Source organism: Alligator mississippiensis, chromosome 3, assembly GCF_030867095.1.
Source record: "Alligator mississippiensis isolate rAllMis1 chromosome 3, rAllMis1, whole genome shotgun sequence".
Classification (NCBI taxonomy): domain Eukaryota; kingdom Metazoa; phylum Chordata; order Crocodylia; family Alligatoridae; genus Alligator; species Alligator mississippiensis.
This window is the reverse complement of record NC_081826.1, coordinates 203,177,334-203,194,941: the sequence shown is the minus strand read 5'-3', so window position 1 is coordinate 203,194,941 and position 17,608 is coordinate 203,177,334. Positions and strand designations below refer to the sequence as shown.

At 44.2% G+C, this 17,608-nt stretch overlaps 1 protein-coding gene across 1 annotated transcript in view; it reads left to right on the top strand.

Annotated features, from left to right (window-relative positions):
- Window positions 1–14,605, top strand: part of SLC28A3 (solute carrier family 28 member 3) — a 165,579-nt gene extending 150,974 nt beyond the window's left edge. The window contains exons 19-21 of the mRNA XM_059724822.1: window positions 10,759–10,831; window positions 11,045–11,117; window positions 14,348–14,605. Coding sequence (XP_059580805.1) covers window positions 10,759–10,831; window positions 11,045–11,117; window positions 14,348–14,361 — 160 coding nt within the window. The 3' untranslated portion in view covers window positions 14,362–14,605. The remainder of the gene's footprint in view (window positions 1–10,758; window positions 10,832–11,044; window positions 11,118–14,347) is intronic.
- Window positions 14,606–17,608: the final 3,003 nt, after the last annotated feature.

The window sequence follows — 17,608 nt, the reverse complement described above, 5'->3', positions numbered from 1 at the left end:
GCCAGACCAAATCTTTATTCATGAATTGTCCCATTCCAACTGTGGGACAAATCACTGGGAGGAGTGGCAGAAATGGATCTTTTCATGTGTAGAAGGATACATGTCCTGCAGAAATAAGTCTACATTTGAAACATAATGAAGGCTAGTTTGCAGATGCATTTTTGCAGTTTAAACAAACACCTATTTTTGGTTTATTTAAAGCATTATAGTCCACATGAAGAAAATCTAAAAAGACTTCCCACTTTCCTAGATCACTATCAGAACAGCTTTCACCGAACAACCTCTTTTTAGCTATAGTAAATCCACTATCCGTGAAATAGGCCTGACTTCCAAAGGTACAGCACAGGCAGGTGCCCCTTGGGCATAGATGTCCATAACAGTAGAGAGAGATTTTGACCTCAATAGGACCCATCAGTATCTCCATAGGATCCCATGGATTGATGATTAATAGTTGGGGAAATTCCTTGATTTGAAACTTCAGTGCACTTGGGAAGGATGTTGGTAGGCAACTCCTTTGATGTATAACAGGAGTTTCTTTGTCCCAGGGAGGGTGTAACAGGGACAAGAATCTTTACTGAGCAAACAAAAAAGCCTTAAATCAAATGCTTTTCAAGCATCATGGCAACCAGCAACAGGAGATAAACACAACACAGAATCACATCACATATTGGCAGGAGTGCATAACATACCCATAACACTAAGCATGTTAAGTAGGCCAGTGCAAAGAGGCTAGCATTCACTTCAGATTTGGATACAGGGGACAGTAATTTGATTCAGTGATTCAAATTACTGTCCCGAATCAATTTGGCCACAGCCGAATCAGCTAAATCTCCAAATTGACCCCATCCCCGCCCGCTCTCAATGGCTGCCCTGCCCGTTCTCCCAGATCCCTGCTGCCCCCCATGCCTCACGCTGTGTGGGGAGGGCTCTGCCCCCTGTTCCCCGACTGCTCTCCCAGCCCACCACCATGGCTGTCCCACCCACCCCAGCTCCCGGCCCTTTAAAAAAAAGAAAACCCCAACTCACTGGCTCCTGCCAGGTGGGGGGCAATCTCCACTGCCCCCCACTGCATGGGGTGTTCTGTCATGAGCCCCCAGAAGCCCCAAGGCTGCTGCAGCAGCCAGTGAGTTTGGGTTTTTTTCAGGTTTTTGAGCTGGGATGGGCAGGGCAGCCATGGGGGGGCTGGGAGAATGGGTAGGGGTTGGGGCCTAGCAAGGGTCCCCCCCCATAGCCCCTCCCCTGCCCCTTACTTACCAGCATGGAATCTGGGTCCAGCTCCCTGCTGCAGCCAGCAGGGACTGCCCAAATCACCAAAGCTCTCTGAATCATTTCCAAATCGATTCAGAGAGCTTCAAATTGATTCAGACCTTTTCATTGGTCTCCTGATTCAATTCGGATTCGGAGATTTGGCCACCGAATCGGGCCGAATCTCCTCTGAACACGCTCCTCACAACAAACTTTCAGGCATATAGAGAATCTGCTGGTAAATTGTGTGCTCTTACATTTCTTGTCCCCCCTCCACCTCCTGTCTCACATCTATTCACTTCCAACCCTCTGATCCTCACTGCCACATATTTTTGTTTTCACAGACCTGCATTTTGCATTTTGGCTCTCCAGGAGAGCACACAATTTACCAGCAGACTCTCGATATGCCAGAAGATGGGTGTTTGTGCCCAAAAAGCTTGCCAAAAACAATTTTTACAACTATTTAGTTGGTCTAATAAAAGATATCATATTTACCCAAATAATCTTGTTTTTACAAAGAGGGTGGCTTTTATTCTCTGAATGCATTGGAAAGACTTGTTTTTTAGTGAAGAGAAGTAATGGCTGAAATCCTCTGTACTCTGAATCCCCAGTAGAGATTCCTTGATTATTCTGGGTGAGAGGAAGTATAGAAGATTGAGAGTCTCATGCTAAAAATATAATGGAGTGAGCTTTGGTTTGATGTGGACCACATTTTAAAAAGTTTTTAGGCACTTAAAAGTGCTGGTAGGTACTGAGTGGAATTTTCAAAATACCAATTAGGAATTATATACCTACATACTTTTGAAAATCCCACTATGTACTTGGCTGCATCTCTAGAATTCCATATATACCTGTTAGGACAGCTCTGTCCTTTTTCATGTCTTTCAATCCAGGTCTTCCAAATCCTTATATGTCCGCTTAAAGTTATTCAAGGAAGCAATTCTACTGAGGTCAGTGATCTCCCATTAAAGCAAATGGGTCTTGGCATAGGTATGTTGGGACGGTTGGGTCACAAGTATCTAGTAGTAGAACTGGGCCTTCAGCAGGAAGCTCTTTTGAATAAGGATCTTGCTTGCCTCTGTGTTTGTATAATGCTGAACATGGGGGAGGTAGATGCTACTGAAATAGAAATATTACATTAGAATCATTCAACAGCAATTTTGGCTATCAAGCCAAAAGCTACTGAGCTTCTTTTATTTTTATTTATTTTTTGTATAGGTGTCCGGCATATTGCATTTATACTCTTCAGCCTTAGCATTTTGGATACCTTTGTATTTTAAAACAATGGTTGAACAGATTTCACAAGTTTTTAAATATCTGTGCAATGTTTTGGGCTTTGTAAAAATCAGTGTTTATCAATAAAGCAATCATTTAAATAAAAACCATAATTCCTTTCAGTTTCATGTTCCTACATAAAATGCAATACAAATTAAATGGTGAGTAGAAATGGACAGGAAGTAAGTTAAGGGTTTTGTGGGGGCACAGAACTCCTGAAAATGTGGCCACTCTTACTTTAGCTGCCACGATATGCATTTAGGAGCCAAGCCCTCTGACACACAAATGATTGTGAACATGAGGGTGTTAAGGTGAGGGACAGTGAAAATAATACAAGGATAATTTCATTCGAAACCAGGGCTCTCCAAGTTCCTAGTGGTCAGGGGCTGCACACTCCACAGGCTACACTGACAGGAGCCACAGGCCCCCTGGGTTATACCTGCACAATCTACAGTTTAAATTCTAAACCAATATACATACTGGAGTGTCTGGATTTATGGGAAGCATTTTGAATATCAAGTTTTAAAGCTGCATGTCTGCCTGTCTTACATGTAAGTTGTCACACAAAAAGTGTGTCATATCTGAGCTGTTAGGCTGCTTGTCTAGAACAATTGTCTATTTAAAAGATGCCTCCAGACTACAAAGAGCCTACAAGAGCTTAGCAGTTCAATAGCAAAGATCCATTCATCTCTCCAGTTTCAGGAAAACGAGGAAGCTGAACTGGACACAGTCAGCCTGAGGGAACCAGGACATCACCCCTCATTCCCAATGTCTTCCCTCTTGTCTCCCTGTTGTAAGTAGACATTAACGGTATCAATGCTCTCCAAGATTTTGGGAGGCAGAATTCAGAGCAGGAGGATTACAACTCAAGATGCGGCCATTTTTTGTAGCATGCTTCCTTGTCAAGATCGGGAAAGGGTGTCTGTTGAAGTGTGGGGTGGTAAGAAAGATTCCTCCTTGTGTCTCCATCCTGCAACAGTACTAGAAGTTTCATTATCCAGGAATTCCCACATTCCACTGAGCTACATGGATTCATTTCCCACTCCAGGCTCAATTCTGATTTTATTCTAGGAGTGGAGAAATGAACTTGTACCTTGTCACTATAAAAGTGTGGCTTGATTTTTTTCAAAGGTGTGGAGCACCTACAGCTTTCATTGTTAGTGGAATTTGTATGCATTCAGCCTTTCTGAAAATATGGCTGCTTTTATTCACCTGCCAAGATGTGGTTTTAGGAACCAAAGTTTAGGCACCCAGATTTGAAAATACTGGTTAGTGCATGTAGGTTCATTTCAGAGTAGATTGAGAAACCTACCAATTTACAAGAATATAGCAGCCATTGTGAAAAGTCTAAAACAATACAAGTGATACAATCATAATGTCACACTGAATTTTTAATTTTTCCAATATTTAATCGTATATCTAGACCAGTGTTTCTCAATCTTTTAAGTAGCAAGTACCCCCTAACTTCTCAAAATTTTAATAAGTACTCCAACACTCATTTTTCCCAGGGATTTTATATCTACAGACTTATGTATGCCATATGTTGGAAAAAGGGCTGTGTATATAAGGCTGTGATATGACAGATGTCTGATCTAGTGTGGGTAGGGTTCCCACCTTTTACACCAGGGGTGTACAACTCAAGTATGTACCCGAGCTAGAGGTGATGTTGGCCAAAGCTAGAAGGGCTGAACTGCCAAATTATTACTGAGGAATTTAAAGTGTTGTGCAACGCGCAGCACGCCAAATTTTTTGCCATCATTTTGAGAGGAGGAAGGATGGAGAGAGAGAGAGAGAGAGAGAGGAAAAGACGGTGAGACAGATAGACAGACAAGGAGGCAGCTGCTGCCAGCTGTTCCCAGCAGGCGACTGGGAGGCTGCAAGCCCTGCTGCAAGCAGCCCAGGCTCTGTGGCAGGCAGCAGCTACCCAGAGCCTGGGCCGGCTACAGCTGGGAGGCTGCAAAATGCTGCTCTGGGCTTTGGCATCATGCACCTCAGAGTGGACAGGGATGGGGGGAGGGGGCCTGAGGCAGCACAGCCCAGAAAAGCCTGGTGCTAATGCTAGCCCTTGCCTGTAGCCAGCCTGGGCTCTGGGCAGCTAAAGCAGGCAGGCTGCAAACAGCTGCACCGGGCTCTGCAGCCCCAGCATCCACTCCGTACCGGCAACTGCATGTGTGCCTCAGACCAGAGAGTGGGGAAGGGATGCACTGCCTCAGACCCTATCCCCACCCTCTGCTCAGGAGCACATGCAGTCACCGCCAGCATGGAGCTGATGCTGGGGCTGTGGAACCCAGTGCAGCTGTTTCCAGCGTGCCCACTGCAGCTGCCCAGAGCCCAGGCTGGCTACAGGTGGGGGCCAGCAGTGGCACCGGGCTTTTTCCGGTGTTCAGCGGCAGCACTGGGGGGGCAGGGTGGGAAGGGCTACAGTAAATATTGGGGTGGCAGCAGTCCTCCTCCCATCACTGTAGCCCACCCCGAGAAAAGCCCAGTGCTGCTGCCAGCCCCAGCCTGCAGAGGTAGCCTGCTCAGAGCATGCAGTTAACTGGGCCCAAGGCAGGCCAGGTCATGGGGCAATCCCCACAGTGCAGGAGGAGCAGGATAGCACCCTGCCCCTACTGCACTCCCTCCTGCACTGTGGGGGTCTCAGTCTACCTCCCATGCCAAGCCCAGGCAGGATAAAGAAAGAAACTTACCTGCCTGTGACTAGGTCAGTGGGGAGTGCATGGGTATCTGTATGCCCGCCCTCCCCCTCCTGCAGCAGCCTGTGGCCAGCTTGGGGGGGTGGGGGATGAGTGACCAGATGTGAACCCAGTGGCAGCAGGGGGAGTTGTGGCACCCCCTTGCTACAGGGGTTTTCGGCGCCTGTGTACCCCCTGCCTGTGTCTCGTGTATCCCCAGGGGTACGTGTACCACAGGTTGAGAAACTATGATCTAGACAAGAATAAAGTCAGATATTTCTAAAAACATTGTTTCTTCATGAAGAAATAAGTGTGTGTGTTCATTCATGACTGATCCTTTGTGGTATATGAATATAAGTTATGTTAAATTCATGTGCAGCCAGCATAGTGCCTGTGTTTTATCTGGGAGCCTTAACAAACTGATTTCTGCAGAGATCAATTTAAGGAGGACAGGAATGAAGGCACGACTGTGCTGTATTATTTGGTTCTGAAAATTCAGGATTGTAGGTCCAGTCCACTGACATCAATGGCCTTTTGCCTTACAGTAAAACATGATCAGTGGCTGGCTGCTGACAAACAAGATCATTGCAAGAAAGGGGCAAACCTAAAAGCAGTGAAAAGAGGATTAAAGAGACAAAGTGTAATTATCTAATCTACTAATCTCCAATTACTTAGTCTACTATTTTAAACCATATAGGTCTTCCCTGCCCTTTCTAGCTAGGTACATTAATAAATAACCTCCCTAACAAATAGAGCCAGGTTGTAGCCTAAGATTCAAAGAGACTTTAGTAACATATGTATGAGGAGGTGTTCTATGCATTTTAGCAGTGATTTGAAATTATCTGATTCACCTGGGTCTGTGCGGTCTTTAAATGTCAGTGGTGAAAGAAAACTGATTAAATTTAATGCTGTAGTAAACAGGAGACTGCTGTGGACATGTCTATAGTATAACAACAGATGGTACAGGTTAAGTCTGTTTATTAGCAGTCACTTGGCAGAGAGACTGAAAAAAAGGAAGCAAGCGAGCAAATAGATAACAGGTGTAATCTAACACTTGCCTGACAACTCAGATGCAGTGCATACTTCTTGCACCATCCTCTTTCCTTCATACAAAATTTTCCTTGTTCCAAATTACAATTTAAAAATAAATCAACATCGCATTTATTCTAAAGTACCACTGTTTTTCCACTTCACTTGATTGGAAGGTCAGCAGATCAGGAGTGATGCATACCAGTCACCAAGGAATAGAGAACTAGTCCCCCTTCAGCCCCATTATATATATGTAAATGGAACACTGCCCATATGTATGTTTGGTAAAATCCTATTTACCCATTTGGGGTACATGTGCAGGTAAAGGTGCAATAGGATTACTGTGCTTTAGATTTCATCACATCCTGTTGCTGGTGCAAGGGGAGCCTGGGATCATGACCTCAGGCTTCCAATGTACCAGCTCCTGTGGCCGTGAGCCCTGCAGCTGACAGGACTCACCATGGGGGTACCACCAGGAACACTGCCCCCACTGTGAGCTTCATTGGCTGCAGGACTCACAGCGGGGAGAATGCTGCCCCGCTGCAAGCCCCATATCTCAGATGACTCACAGCAGGGGCAGCATTCTCGCTGCTGCCCCTAGTGCAAGCCCTACACCTCAGGAGGTTTGCAGCCGGGGCAGTGCAGAGAACGCTGCCACCCCTATGAGGGTTATCAGCTGCAGGGCTGGCAGCAGGTGGTACATCCTTGTGACTGGGATCCCCTTAGTTGATGGGGCTCTTGACCACACAGTCAATTAACGGCATGATTAGAATAAGTTAAAGTGAATACATATTTTTGTGGAATAACTTTGTAGCTTGTTGCTTGTTTCATCATGTCATTAATTGGTTGAATGTGTAGCTGGGTCACAACTTAAGGCATGATTAACTGGTTAATCATGCCTTAAGTGCAACATGTAGAGAGGGCCTCTATATATGTGTTTGGCAAAATTCTATTTACCCCTTTAAAATGAGAAAGATACACAACTAGATTGACTACCAACCACATGTTTTCAGATAAGATAAAATCTCAACCTCATTGTTTACTACACCTCTGCCCTGAAGTTTTTTTAAAGCTTCACGTTACTCTTTGCATACATAGTTTAAAAAAAAAAAAAACAAAAAAAACCATGAAATATATGAAGGCACGATAATGTATTTTTAGTGTTTTGGCTTGGGTGTTACCATTTGAAGTTAAAGGGCAATATGAGAGTTTAGGAGTTCAGAAGATAATCACTGTATTATTATTCTCTTAGAGCTCATTAAAATGGCAATGTATTGTTACTTTAAGGAGACTACGATGCTCACTATAGTGCTAATAATATGATGATCATCTCTCAATTTTTCTTTTTTTTTTGTCTCTCCTTTCAAAAGGTTTTGGGTTTATGTGAAATAGGGTAGTTTTGGTACCATTAAATCAATCTCACCTCATATCCTTTCATAAGCGTGAAGTTAGTTCTGAGTGATACTGATTATAGCAACTGTATCCCAGCCCTGGTCAAACCTAATTACAATTTCATGTAGTGTCGCACTCCATTATTGTTTCCAGGTAATGTGGCCTCTTTTTCACGCAGCAGCCTTTACAGACGGCTCCTTGTTAATGAATAGAAAAAAATTGAAAAAACCTACACAGAGTCTCAAATGACCCCTTTTGCATTGTAAAAAGATATGTGGATTGATAAATACACTAGGATGTGTTATTATCCATTATTCAGTTTTACAATTAGTGAACACCTGGCACAGGGAAAGCGAGATGGCTGTTTGCTTCCCCTCAGCATTGATGTTGATTGCCAACAGGCACCACAGAGCATACCAATTTTCCCTTGTTAGAAGAGAGAAAATGTGAAACAAAAAACCCCCCTCTGCTTAATATTTAAATAGTATAGATTTAAATGTTAACTTTTTAAAGGTCATGGGTTACAGCTGCTGGGTCTATGACTTCTCTTAAAACGCCATTTATATGGGATTTATTTATGGAATCAAAATTAAAAAGAAATAGTAACGGCAGTTGCAGAAGTGCAGCCCAACTGAAGTCTAACCCGATAACAAGGAGATACAACACTTTAGTTTGCTGTTGCCAGACAAAAGAGAACATCCTGTTTTGTCTAGCTGGTATTCTCCAGTGGGACTGTATTAACCTAATTTTCATTAACCTTTTTAAGACTGTTGTTTTGAATCACAGGTATGAATGTTTATTTATGGTTTGATTGACTACAACTTGCTCAAATGGCTCTGATCTCTGAAAGAGGCAAGGATTTTTGTGGGGAGGTACTTTTTATTGGACCAACCGCATAGTTGGACGGGATTTTCGACAGGCTTTCAGGAATAAGGTACCTTTCCTCAGGCCTAAAACTTTTAGAAAGAGATCAAGAACTTTCCTCAGGCCTGAAATATATTTCATGCCTAAAGCTGTCTAAAATCTCTCCCAACTAGGCAGTTGGTCCAATAAAAGATGTCACTCAAAAAATCCTTACCTATAACATGTTTTTGGGACCATCCCAGCTATATCATCCTAATACTACTACTACTACTACTACTACTAACTTTGATCTCTGAATTAATTGGTTTCCATGTAAATTTATAGTTTTTCAGTTGCAGAATTTCATTGCTAGCACTTGTATGAGAATTATCAAGTTACAGTACATCTTTGGATTAAGAAAAGTCTAAATTCAAATTAGGGGAGGGAAATGTTTTAAAAAGGTAGTGTTTAGACACCCAGGAAATTTAAAGCTAGGGTTACAAGTAAAACAAAACCCCTAACATCTTTGATTCTTCACACAAGTAATGCTAGCCTGCTATCTTCCCTAGGAGGATACTTCTGTATCAAGATTTGTCTAGGAGCTCTAAGAATCTTATAGTTTAAGATGATTTTTTATTACATTGAGAAACACTGCAGTACAGATGAAGTGAGCTCAGCAGCGCTATTTTTTCTCTATCTTTTTAAAATCAACTTTTAAGAAGTCTTCAGTTTGTGAACATCTTCAGATTTGAAGAAAGCAATGCACTTTCACAGTTGGCCAGTAGAATGCTAGCAATGGTAACCACCAAGTACAGTTTTTTTTATCTTTGGTTTCAGATTATAGATCACACATCTTGTCTTCAGTACTAACTATGATGTTTCATTCCTACTGTCCTCTCTCCTTTTCATGCAGGTGCTATATTGATCCAAGTCCAGGAAATCTCAGTATCTAGATATATTAGCTTTGTTTCATTACACCTATAATTGATGACACATCTGAATGATGAGAGAACAGTAATTGTCATCAGTATGACATATGTCTAATTAGACACTTGAAAAGTATATTTTCTTTATTTGGATGCAATCCGACACAAAAAGGACCCTCTTGAATATTTTGGGGGGAAGGGGAGGGAGCCAGATCATATTTGCAAAGTAAAACTAGCCTTATAGGAGAAATGAATTCTATAATCTGCTAGACCAAGTCACATAGAGACGTGGGGCAAAAATGGCAGATTTCTTCTGTGCCGGAAGTCTCTGCAGCCCCTGAAAAATACCACAGCTAATCTCAACACCAGCTTTCTATGCTAAGGGAATAGTGTGCATAGCTTGGACCATAGCCAATGTGGCCATGGGCACAGTGCATGTTTGCTTGCTGAAAATTCCTAACTGTAGAGGAAAATCTCATTTGGAGAGTCATCGGCTCCTACAGAAGTGATGTTTTTCAGGTGCTGAGAAGAACTGCTGGGCTTGAAACAGACATTACATATAAACCAGTTTAAGTGATCAGAAGCTCATTTAAACCTGTAACAGAACATAAGTTCAGTGCACATAAACCAGTTTTAAAATGACTGAAATTGGTTTACGATAAACCTGGTTGAATGTAGTATCAGACTTAATTGATTTGGGTCAAACTGGTTTACGCAGTGTCTGTCCCAGACCCCTTCCTGGTTCAAGTTAAACCAGACTCCCCCAGCATCTCAGATGCTTTGCAGCCCTGGGTTAGGCTATGCTCTCTGCTCCAGAGAACAGGGTGGCCCTACCCCACTCCTCCCTAGCCAGAGCTCTGGGAAGAGACTGCAGGCACCATGGGGTCTGCCTGGCTTCTCTCGCTGCTGAGGTTTTCCCCCTCCCCCACAACATGGACCCCAGCCCCACGGACCCTAAGCATCTGGTATGCTAGCTAATACTAAGAGGTGTCTGTATGTGTGTCTCTCCAATTTCACTGGGACCGGGAGACAACAGTGTCCACCTATGTTGATTAGCTCTAAAAAGCCCTGTACCAGGTAGTTCTTGTCTCAATTTCCTTTCTCAACTTCGTAAATATGTCTTTGGCCCTCTTTTTGACAACTCACCTGTGATGCCTTGATGGGAGAATTCATAAATTAGTAAGAAAAGGAGAGTCAGTACCATATAAACCAAGTGTAATTATCTCCCGAATTTATTCAAGTAGACCTGACAGGGTCACCTGCACTATACAACATTCAGTTAGAGTCCATGTAGATGATATCAAGTCATTAGGATAGGTGAGCTGGTTCTAGCCTAGCTTATTTTACAGTCTATTCATATCAATCTCTTGTAGCTGCCAGTCTGCAGTCTCTGTATCAGTTACTCCTCCCAAAGTAAAGAAGAGGGCTCACCTTTCTCACACACTGGTAAGTCCCCTCTGCTTCTTCTGAGTAGCCACTTTCTCTTTCTCTATATGCTGCCAGTGAGACGCTGCACCCCCAAGCAGATTTTTGCAACCCTGCTTGGCTGCAATCTCTCCCTCCATCCCCTTCTGGGGAAATAAGCTTACTGACTGCAGCCTTTTAACTGCTTCCTGTTCTTCCTTCATTTCCAGCCATCATTGGCTCTTTGTCTTTCAGGTGTGGGGATCCCCAGATGGCAGGATTCCACTTAATGATGTCATCTCCTGGTGCCCCTCATTCCTGACTCTGGGTGAGTACAAACTGTAACCCCTTCATAACAGGGTCAGAGCTAGTCTCCATGTTACACAACAGGTCAGCTGGTAATGTCCCTCTATTCTTTCCTTGGAAAAAGCTGTTTAAGAAGAGTTTGAACTAATGAGAGAGGCTTTTGTTTTGTTGATGGGCTGATAAATGCTATGTTATCAGCCCCCTGCTGGATTGCAGCCCTGTCGGGTTTGCAGACAGCATGAAGAAGCAGGGAGAGGGAGATTGAAAAGCTCAGTATCATCAACAGATGCATGCATTGCACACCCCACCTTTGCCTCAGAGTGCTAGTCAGGGGCTGGGGACTGGCAACACTCCTGCCCCTTGAGCAGTGAGTGGGGAAAGCCTGGGGCGGTGCAGGCAGGGTGGGGGGTTACACCCCTCCCTAATCAGAGCATCCTGCTGTGGCCTGACCACCCCCCACCCCTCAGCTCAGCACTGTAGAAGGGAAGGGAGAGCTGCTCTCTCGCTCCCTGGCTTCTGGTCTGAGCCACTATAGGTATGTGCCTGCATTTCCTCAGTCCAGGGGGAATGTCTGTATGGTTACAAACTGTTTCAACCTAGGCAAGTTAGATTAACCTGCAAAGATTGAATCAATTCAGGCTCAGGCTTTTTGAATGTCTGTCCCTAGCCCTGGAGCAGGAAGGCAAGTGCTCATGTGTGGAAGCCTTTTTCCTCCAGTACCTTCTCCAAATTCATGCATATCTTCAAGGATTCTCCTGCCTATTTTGAAGGGAAGAATAAACTCCCCTTCTGCCTCTCAACAAAAGAATTATCAGGAAAAATTTAAATTTGTGCCATTTCCACTTGCTCTCTGAAGGAGAAACACAGACAGGGAGTGAGTTGGTTATTGGCATGTATCTGAATTACAACTAAATTGACTCAAACTAGAAAACTCATAATATGTTTGACATTCACCCCTTGACTTACTCTGCTGTGCTTGTTTGTGCTGCAGACCATATGAATGAGGAATTTACACAGACACTGTCCTATCAAATATTTAAGGTCCAAAATCTGAAAGGCTCTGAGGACCTGAAATTCCTACAGTCTTCGCTCTTTCCCCATGTTACTAACATCATGAGATATTTCCCTGTAAAGAATTTTAATTTCCTTTTCACCATGTATGTGCTTTGTTTTTTGCATTTAATTCAGTTATCATTACAAGAAGTTTGATTTCAGTTTTCTTCTAGTCCGCTTTTCTTTCTGGTTCTTATGCACTCAGTTGTACATGCTTCAGGTGAATGTTTTTAAATACGAACACTACATGGACCAATTTCTATTGAGATTAGGCTTTGTCATATCTGTCCCTAAATTTGTATTAACACATCAAAGAAAGTCCTTGATGATGAAAACTAGATGGAAAGTAAACTTGCTACACATGTAGTTGTTTCAGGTTTTTTTCCTTTAGTTTCCTGAGGATTTATGTCAAAGGGGACATAATTCTTTCATACCAAGGATGAACAGATTGACATATATTCCATAAAAATTCCATTATTTGTCTGACATAATCCAGAATTATTTCCCTTTCTGGGGGGAGTGGGGAGGAGGCAAGACCTATAAGCTATATAATTATACATGTCTTGAAAACAATTGTATTACCAGTAAATCATTGTTCTGTTATAGGCTAAGGTACCGCAAATGCCCAAAGCATTTGATATGTTGGAGTGAGCCACAATATCAAAAGCACAAAAGATTGTTTCATCACTTGGAGTCCTAAAATCAGAGTATAGGCCACAGTTTTTCAGAGAGCTGCTTGTACTGATCTTTGTACCCTCGTGGAGTTCTATTGAGTGTCCAGCCTTCATTAGATCAAGTTTTATGTCCTGGCTTTATGCTTAAATACTAGTGGCCATAGGACTATATATATATATATATATATATATATATATATATATATTCTTTTGTGGTTTTGGTATGGTACCTCACCCCAACATATCAAATATAATATTTAAAAAGTTAATTAAACAGTCTCTCACTGGCATCATAATATCATCTGCACTGACATCTTTATGGCTTTGATGTCAGTGCACATCCATGAGACATTAACTTTTTAAATCAATCCTATTATTAATCTCAGTTGCATAGGTCATCTGAAGATAATCTACATGAAAGTGTTTTAACTAATCCATGTATGAAAATAACTGTTTTAGTGAAGGGAACATAAGATTCTTTCAGTGACCCCCATATCAACTTCAAGAATCTACTGGATATAAAGCAGTGTCCGCCAGCAAAGTAAAATGTATGTCTCCCCTGACAAAGCCTTGAGGAGTCAAGCTCTATGGGGACCACCAGGAAGGATAGGAAGATGGAATTCATGTCCACACAGACCTTGCAAAGATACAAAATAGCTGTCTATGAATTGGCCAACAATAACCCCAACTTTTTTTGAGCCACTGTCTCTGCAGCTTACCTTGAAGTGTCCCTCCACTTGTGCTACTCTCTGTGGTAACACTGCAGGACTTAAATGGCATGGCAGGACTTAAGAGGCAATGAGGCAAGAATTGGGTGGGGGAGCACCTATTTTATTGGGCCAACATCTTTTATTGTAGTTCTTCCAATAAAATGTGTCACCCACAAAAATTATTGCTGCTCACATGTTTCCCAGACCATCATGGCTACAACATTGCTTCAACACTATAGAGGCAGTGAATCATTTTATATTTTACACATCTCACTGATGAACTGAATTCCATTCTGGGATAAACACTGCTCCCATGACAGTGGTAGGAGGGGCACTTGCTATTTTTCAGAGGAGAAGCAGGTTTGAGGTGATGGTGGATTATTACCAGCCTGCACCAAATAGGATCTGACTCTCATGGAGGCCCTGATACAGCTGCATGCATGACAATGGACAGGGGGAGACAAACAGCCAAAGAAGTTGCTACTGCATAGATTTGCCAATCCTTTACCACAAAGCAAGGGGGCATAAGAGGGAAATGTTATATGTCAGATGAAAGAAAATTCTGGTAAATGGTAAACAACCTGGGAAGCTATATTTTTCTATAACATATCAATGCAGAACCCAACCTGGCCATTTTGGCTCCATGCTGCCATGAGGTTTCCTTAAATGATAAGAGGAGGCCCATCCCTTGATTACTTCCATCAAGGCTTGAACTAGAGCATGCCTATGATTTCCAACTAGCAGCTTGTAACAGCATCTTTTATGTGAGTTAAAGGTAAGCTAACTAACAGTTTGATGTATATCTTCTTGCCTAGAGACTTTAAAGTGAAATACATTATACTTCATAGTTGGAAGGAAAAGAAAGATACCAGAGTGAAGAAAAACCCTGAGCTTCAGTAACTTACCATGGAAGAGTGACAAAGGCACTCAAACAGTAATGAAAAGCAGCATATTCCTATTCAAGGCTCTAAATAAATCTATTTGTTAAAAGATAAAAAATAAGTCAAAATACATGGATACTTGAAGCTGATAAAAGAAAAATTGTGTTTAATGGAGTGGAAAATGTTTTTCACTAAATAAATATTAATCCTTTTAGATTTAATGAGAGCTCTCATGGTCTTGGACTTATGGGCAGATCACACAAAGCAGGTCAGGTTGGGACCAACTCGCCCCACCCCACCCCAATCAAATGGGTCATTGATCTAATAGCAAACATGGAAAACCAAGGCAGCTGCTGTCTGCAAATGCATGTGTATTGTCTTTGGCTCTACACTGTACATATCCTTCTTTGTCAGAAGATTCTACAAACTAAATCTCTGTATTTTTGTTACTTTTTTTCTTCTTCTTGGGGTTCTTGCAGTACCATTGCTCTTGGACTGTGCACTTTTCCTTCTGTCTTTCATGTTGATTTCACCAGTATATACGTGGGATCATGATGGCTGCCTTCTAAGTCAATCAGTCTTCCTCCTGTTCCTCGGGTTCTTTTAGCTTGAGTTTGTATATGTATTATGCAGTACTGATTGTTATTGGTTAGACCCTTGACTGGAACATATCAACTGCCATTGCTACTTGGAGGCATTTCTCTAGGATTTAATGGATTTATCTCAACAATTTCTCCTATAGGCTGGAATCATGTGCCCAATGAAATATTTCATGCCAGAGTTCTCAGTTGTACAACATAAGGATCTATTTATTTTTTGTTTTGCATCCTAGTTATAGATTTTTTTAAAGTATCCCTAAACATTTTCATTCTGTCTGGGATCAAGTGTGACTCATCAACAGGGATCCTGGTTTTCTCTGATAAAAAAAATCTCAAATTCTCTAATAAAACCCCCCAAATACATGATTAACATGTAAAGGCCTCCCCCACAGCCCCCCCCCAAGCCCTGCTGGTGCCCCTCACTCCCCCCACAGTCCCCCCAGGAGGGGGCCACTAGCTTCCAGGGCTATGAAGCCAGGGACCCAAGTCTGCAGCTCCCTGCCCCCAAAAGAAGGCAGTGGCTGCTGCAGCTGAAGGACGATGGAGCTGGCTCCTCCACTGCTGCCTGCCTGCTGCAGGCTCGGGGGGGGGGGGGAGGGGGGAGAGGAGGAGGGCAAGGCTGGCTCCAGGCTGCAGCACACACTCCCGGGGGGCAGGGGGGACCTGCGCCCCCCAAATCTATGTGGGAGGTGGGAGCAGGGAAGATGAGGGCTGCAAGCTCATGCTCCCCATCCTGCTGCCCTCCCCCAGGGCCTTCGCAGCACAGCGTGTATGACCCAGCAAGGCAGGGCACAGTGGGGCCACACAGGAAAGTTGCTTGCCTCTGAAAGCTCTGTGATGCCCTGGTGACACTTCCCCTGCAGGCGGGGGCAGCAGTGATGGGCACAACCCTGTGCTGCTGCCTGTGCTGCCCCTTTGCATGCAAGGGAAGTGTGGCCAGGGCAGTGCAGCGGCAAGCAGCTTTTCTGCATGGCCCCACTATGCCCTGCCATGCCAGGTCACACATGGTACACTGTGGAGATCCCAAGGGAGGGCAGCAGGGCGGGGAGCATGAGCCTGTAGAGTGCACCCACCCTGCCTCCACACCCCCACACAGATTTGAGGGGCATGTATTCCCACTGCCTCATGGTGCATGGACCAGAAGCTGTGTGCTATCGGCCAAGCAGGCTCCATGCCTCCTTATGCAGCTTCCTGCACTCCTGCGGGAAGCTGCACATGGAGGCATGAAGCCCGCCTGGCCCGCCCCATGGTGCATTGACTGGGAGCTGCACGCTATCGGCCCAAGAGGGCTCCGCACTTCCATGTGTGGCTTCCCTGAAGGGCTGATAGCATGCTGCTCCATATCTATGCACCACTGGCTGAACGGGCAGTCCTTTGGGAAGCTGGCTGGGGTCTGAGAGAGTGGGGAGGTGTTGGGGATAGCCCTGCATGAAGTGCCTGCCCAGCCAGCAGCGCGTGGACCGGGAGGGGCGTGCTATCAGCCCAAGCAGGCTCCCTGTGTGGCTTCCCTGAAGGGCTGACAACACACCACTCTCGGTCCATGCATCGCTGGCAGGCACTCCATGTGGGGCTTTTCCCAACACCTCCCCACTCCCTCAGCCCCCAGCCACACACCTACATCCTGACCCCCACCCTGTATGTGCCTACTGGGTCTTCCCCCAGCCCTGGCAGTCACCCACACCTGCCACCCAGGGCCACCCCCCACAGCTCTGCTGGAGCCCCCCAGCCATGACCCACAACCCCCCCAGCCCTGCCAGAGGGGGCTCCCAGCCCCCTGTAAGCCCCACTTACGTTAGGCTCCAGAAACCAAAAGCAAACCTGAGCCAAGTCTTGGGTGACTGAGAGCCTCCGGCCCCATCCTTCCCCCTCTCCCTTCCCCTCCAGACAGTTGGGAATTTCCCATCCCTTTTGCAATTAGCTTTTGTAGACTGGAACTCTGCCCACCTGCAGAAATCTTTGCAAAAGTGGGAAATCTGCAGGTATTTCTGCTAAAAGGGAAAATCCATTTTTTCTGTGATAAAGTCAGGAAATCCATGGTTTTCTCTGTTTTTCTGTGGGAAATGGAAAACCCGGATCCCTGCTCATCAAATGCCTTATCAGCTGTTTCAGTGTTTGGGGTGTTATTCCTAGCAAAAGTCCCTCTTTCCCTACTGATCTTTATTTTATTTTATTTTATTTTATTTTATTTATTTATCAAAAGCATAATGAAGATATCACATTTTTTACTTTCTCATCTTTATTGGTCAGCACCATATACCAGGGGTGTCAAACAAATGGGCTAGGGACAGACCTTCAAAAGGCCTGAGCATGAATTCATAGTTACATAGTTTCATAGTAGTTTGGGGTCAGAAGGGACCTGAACAGTTCATCTAGTCTGACCCCCCGCCACTGGCAGGAGCACACGCTGGGATTACACAGCCCCAGACAGGTGTTTGTCCAACTTCTTTTTGAATTTACCCAAGGTAGGAGCGAGGACCACTTCCCTAGGAAGTTGGTTCCAGATCCTAGCCACCCTAATAGTGAAATAGTGCCTCCTAATCTCTAACCTGAACCTATTCTCCAGCAGCTTCTGGCCATTGTTCCTTGTCACCCCAGG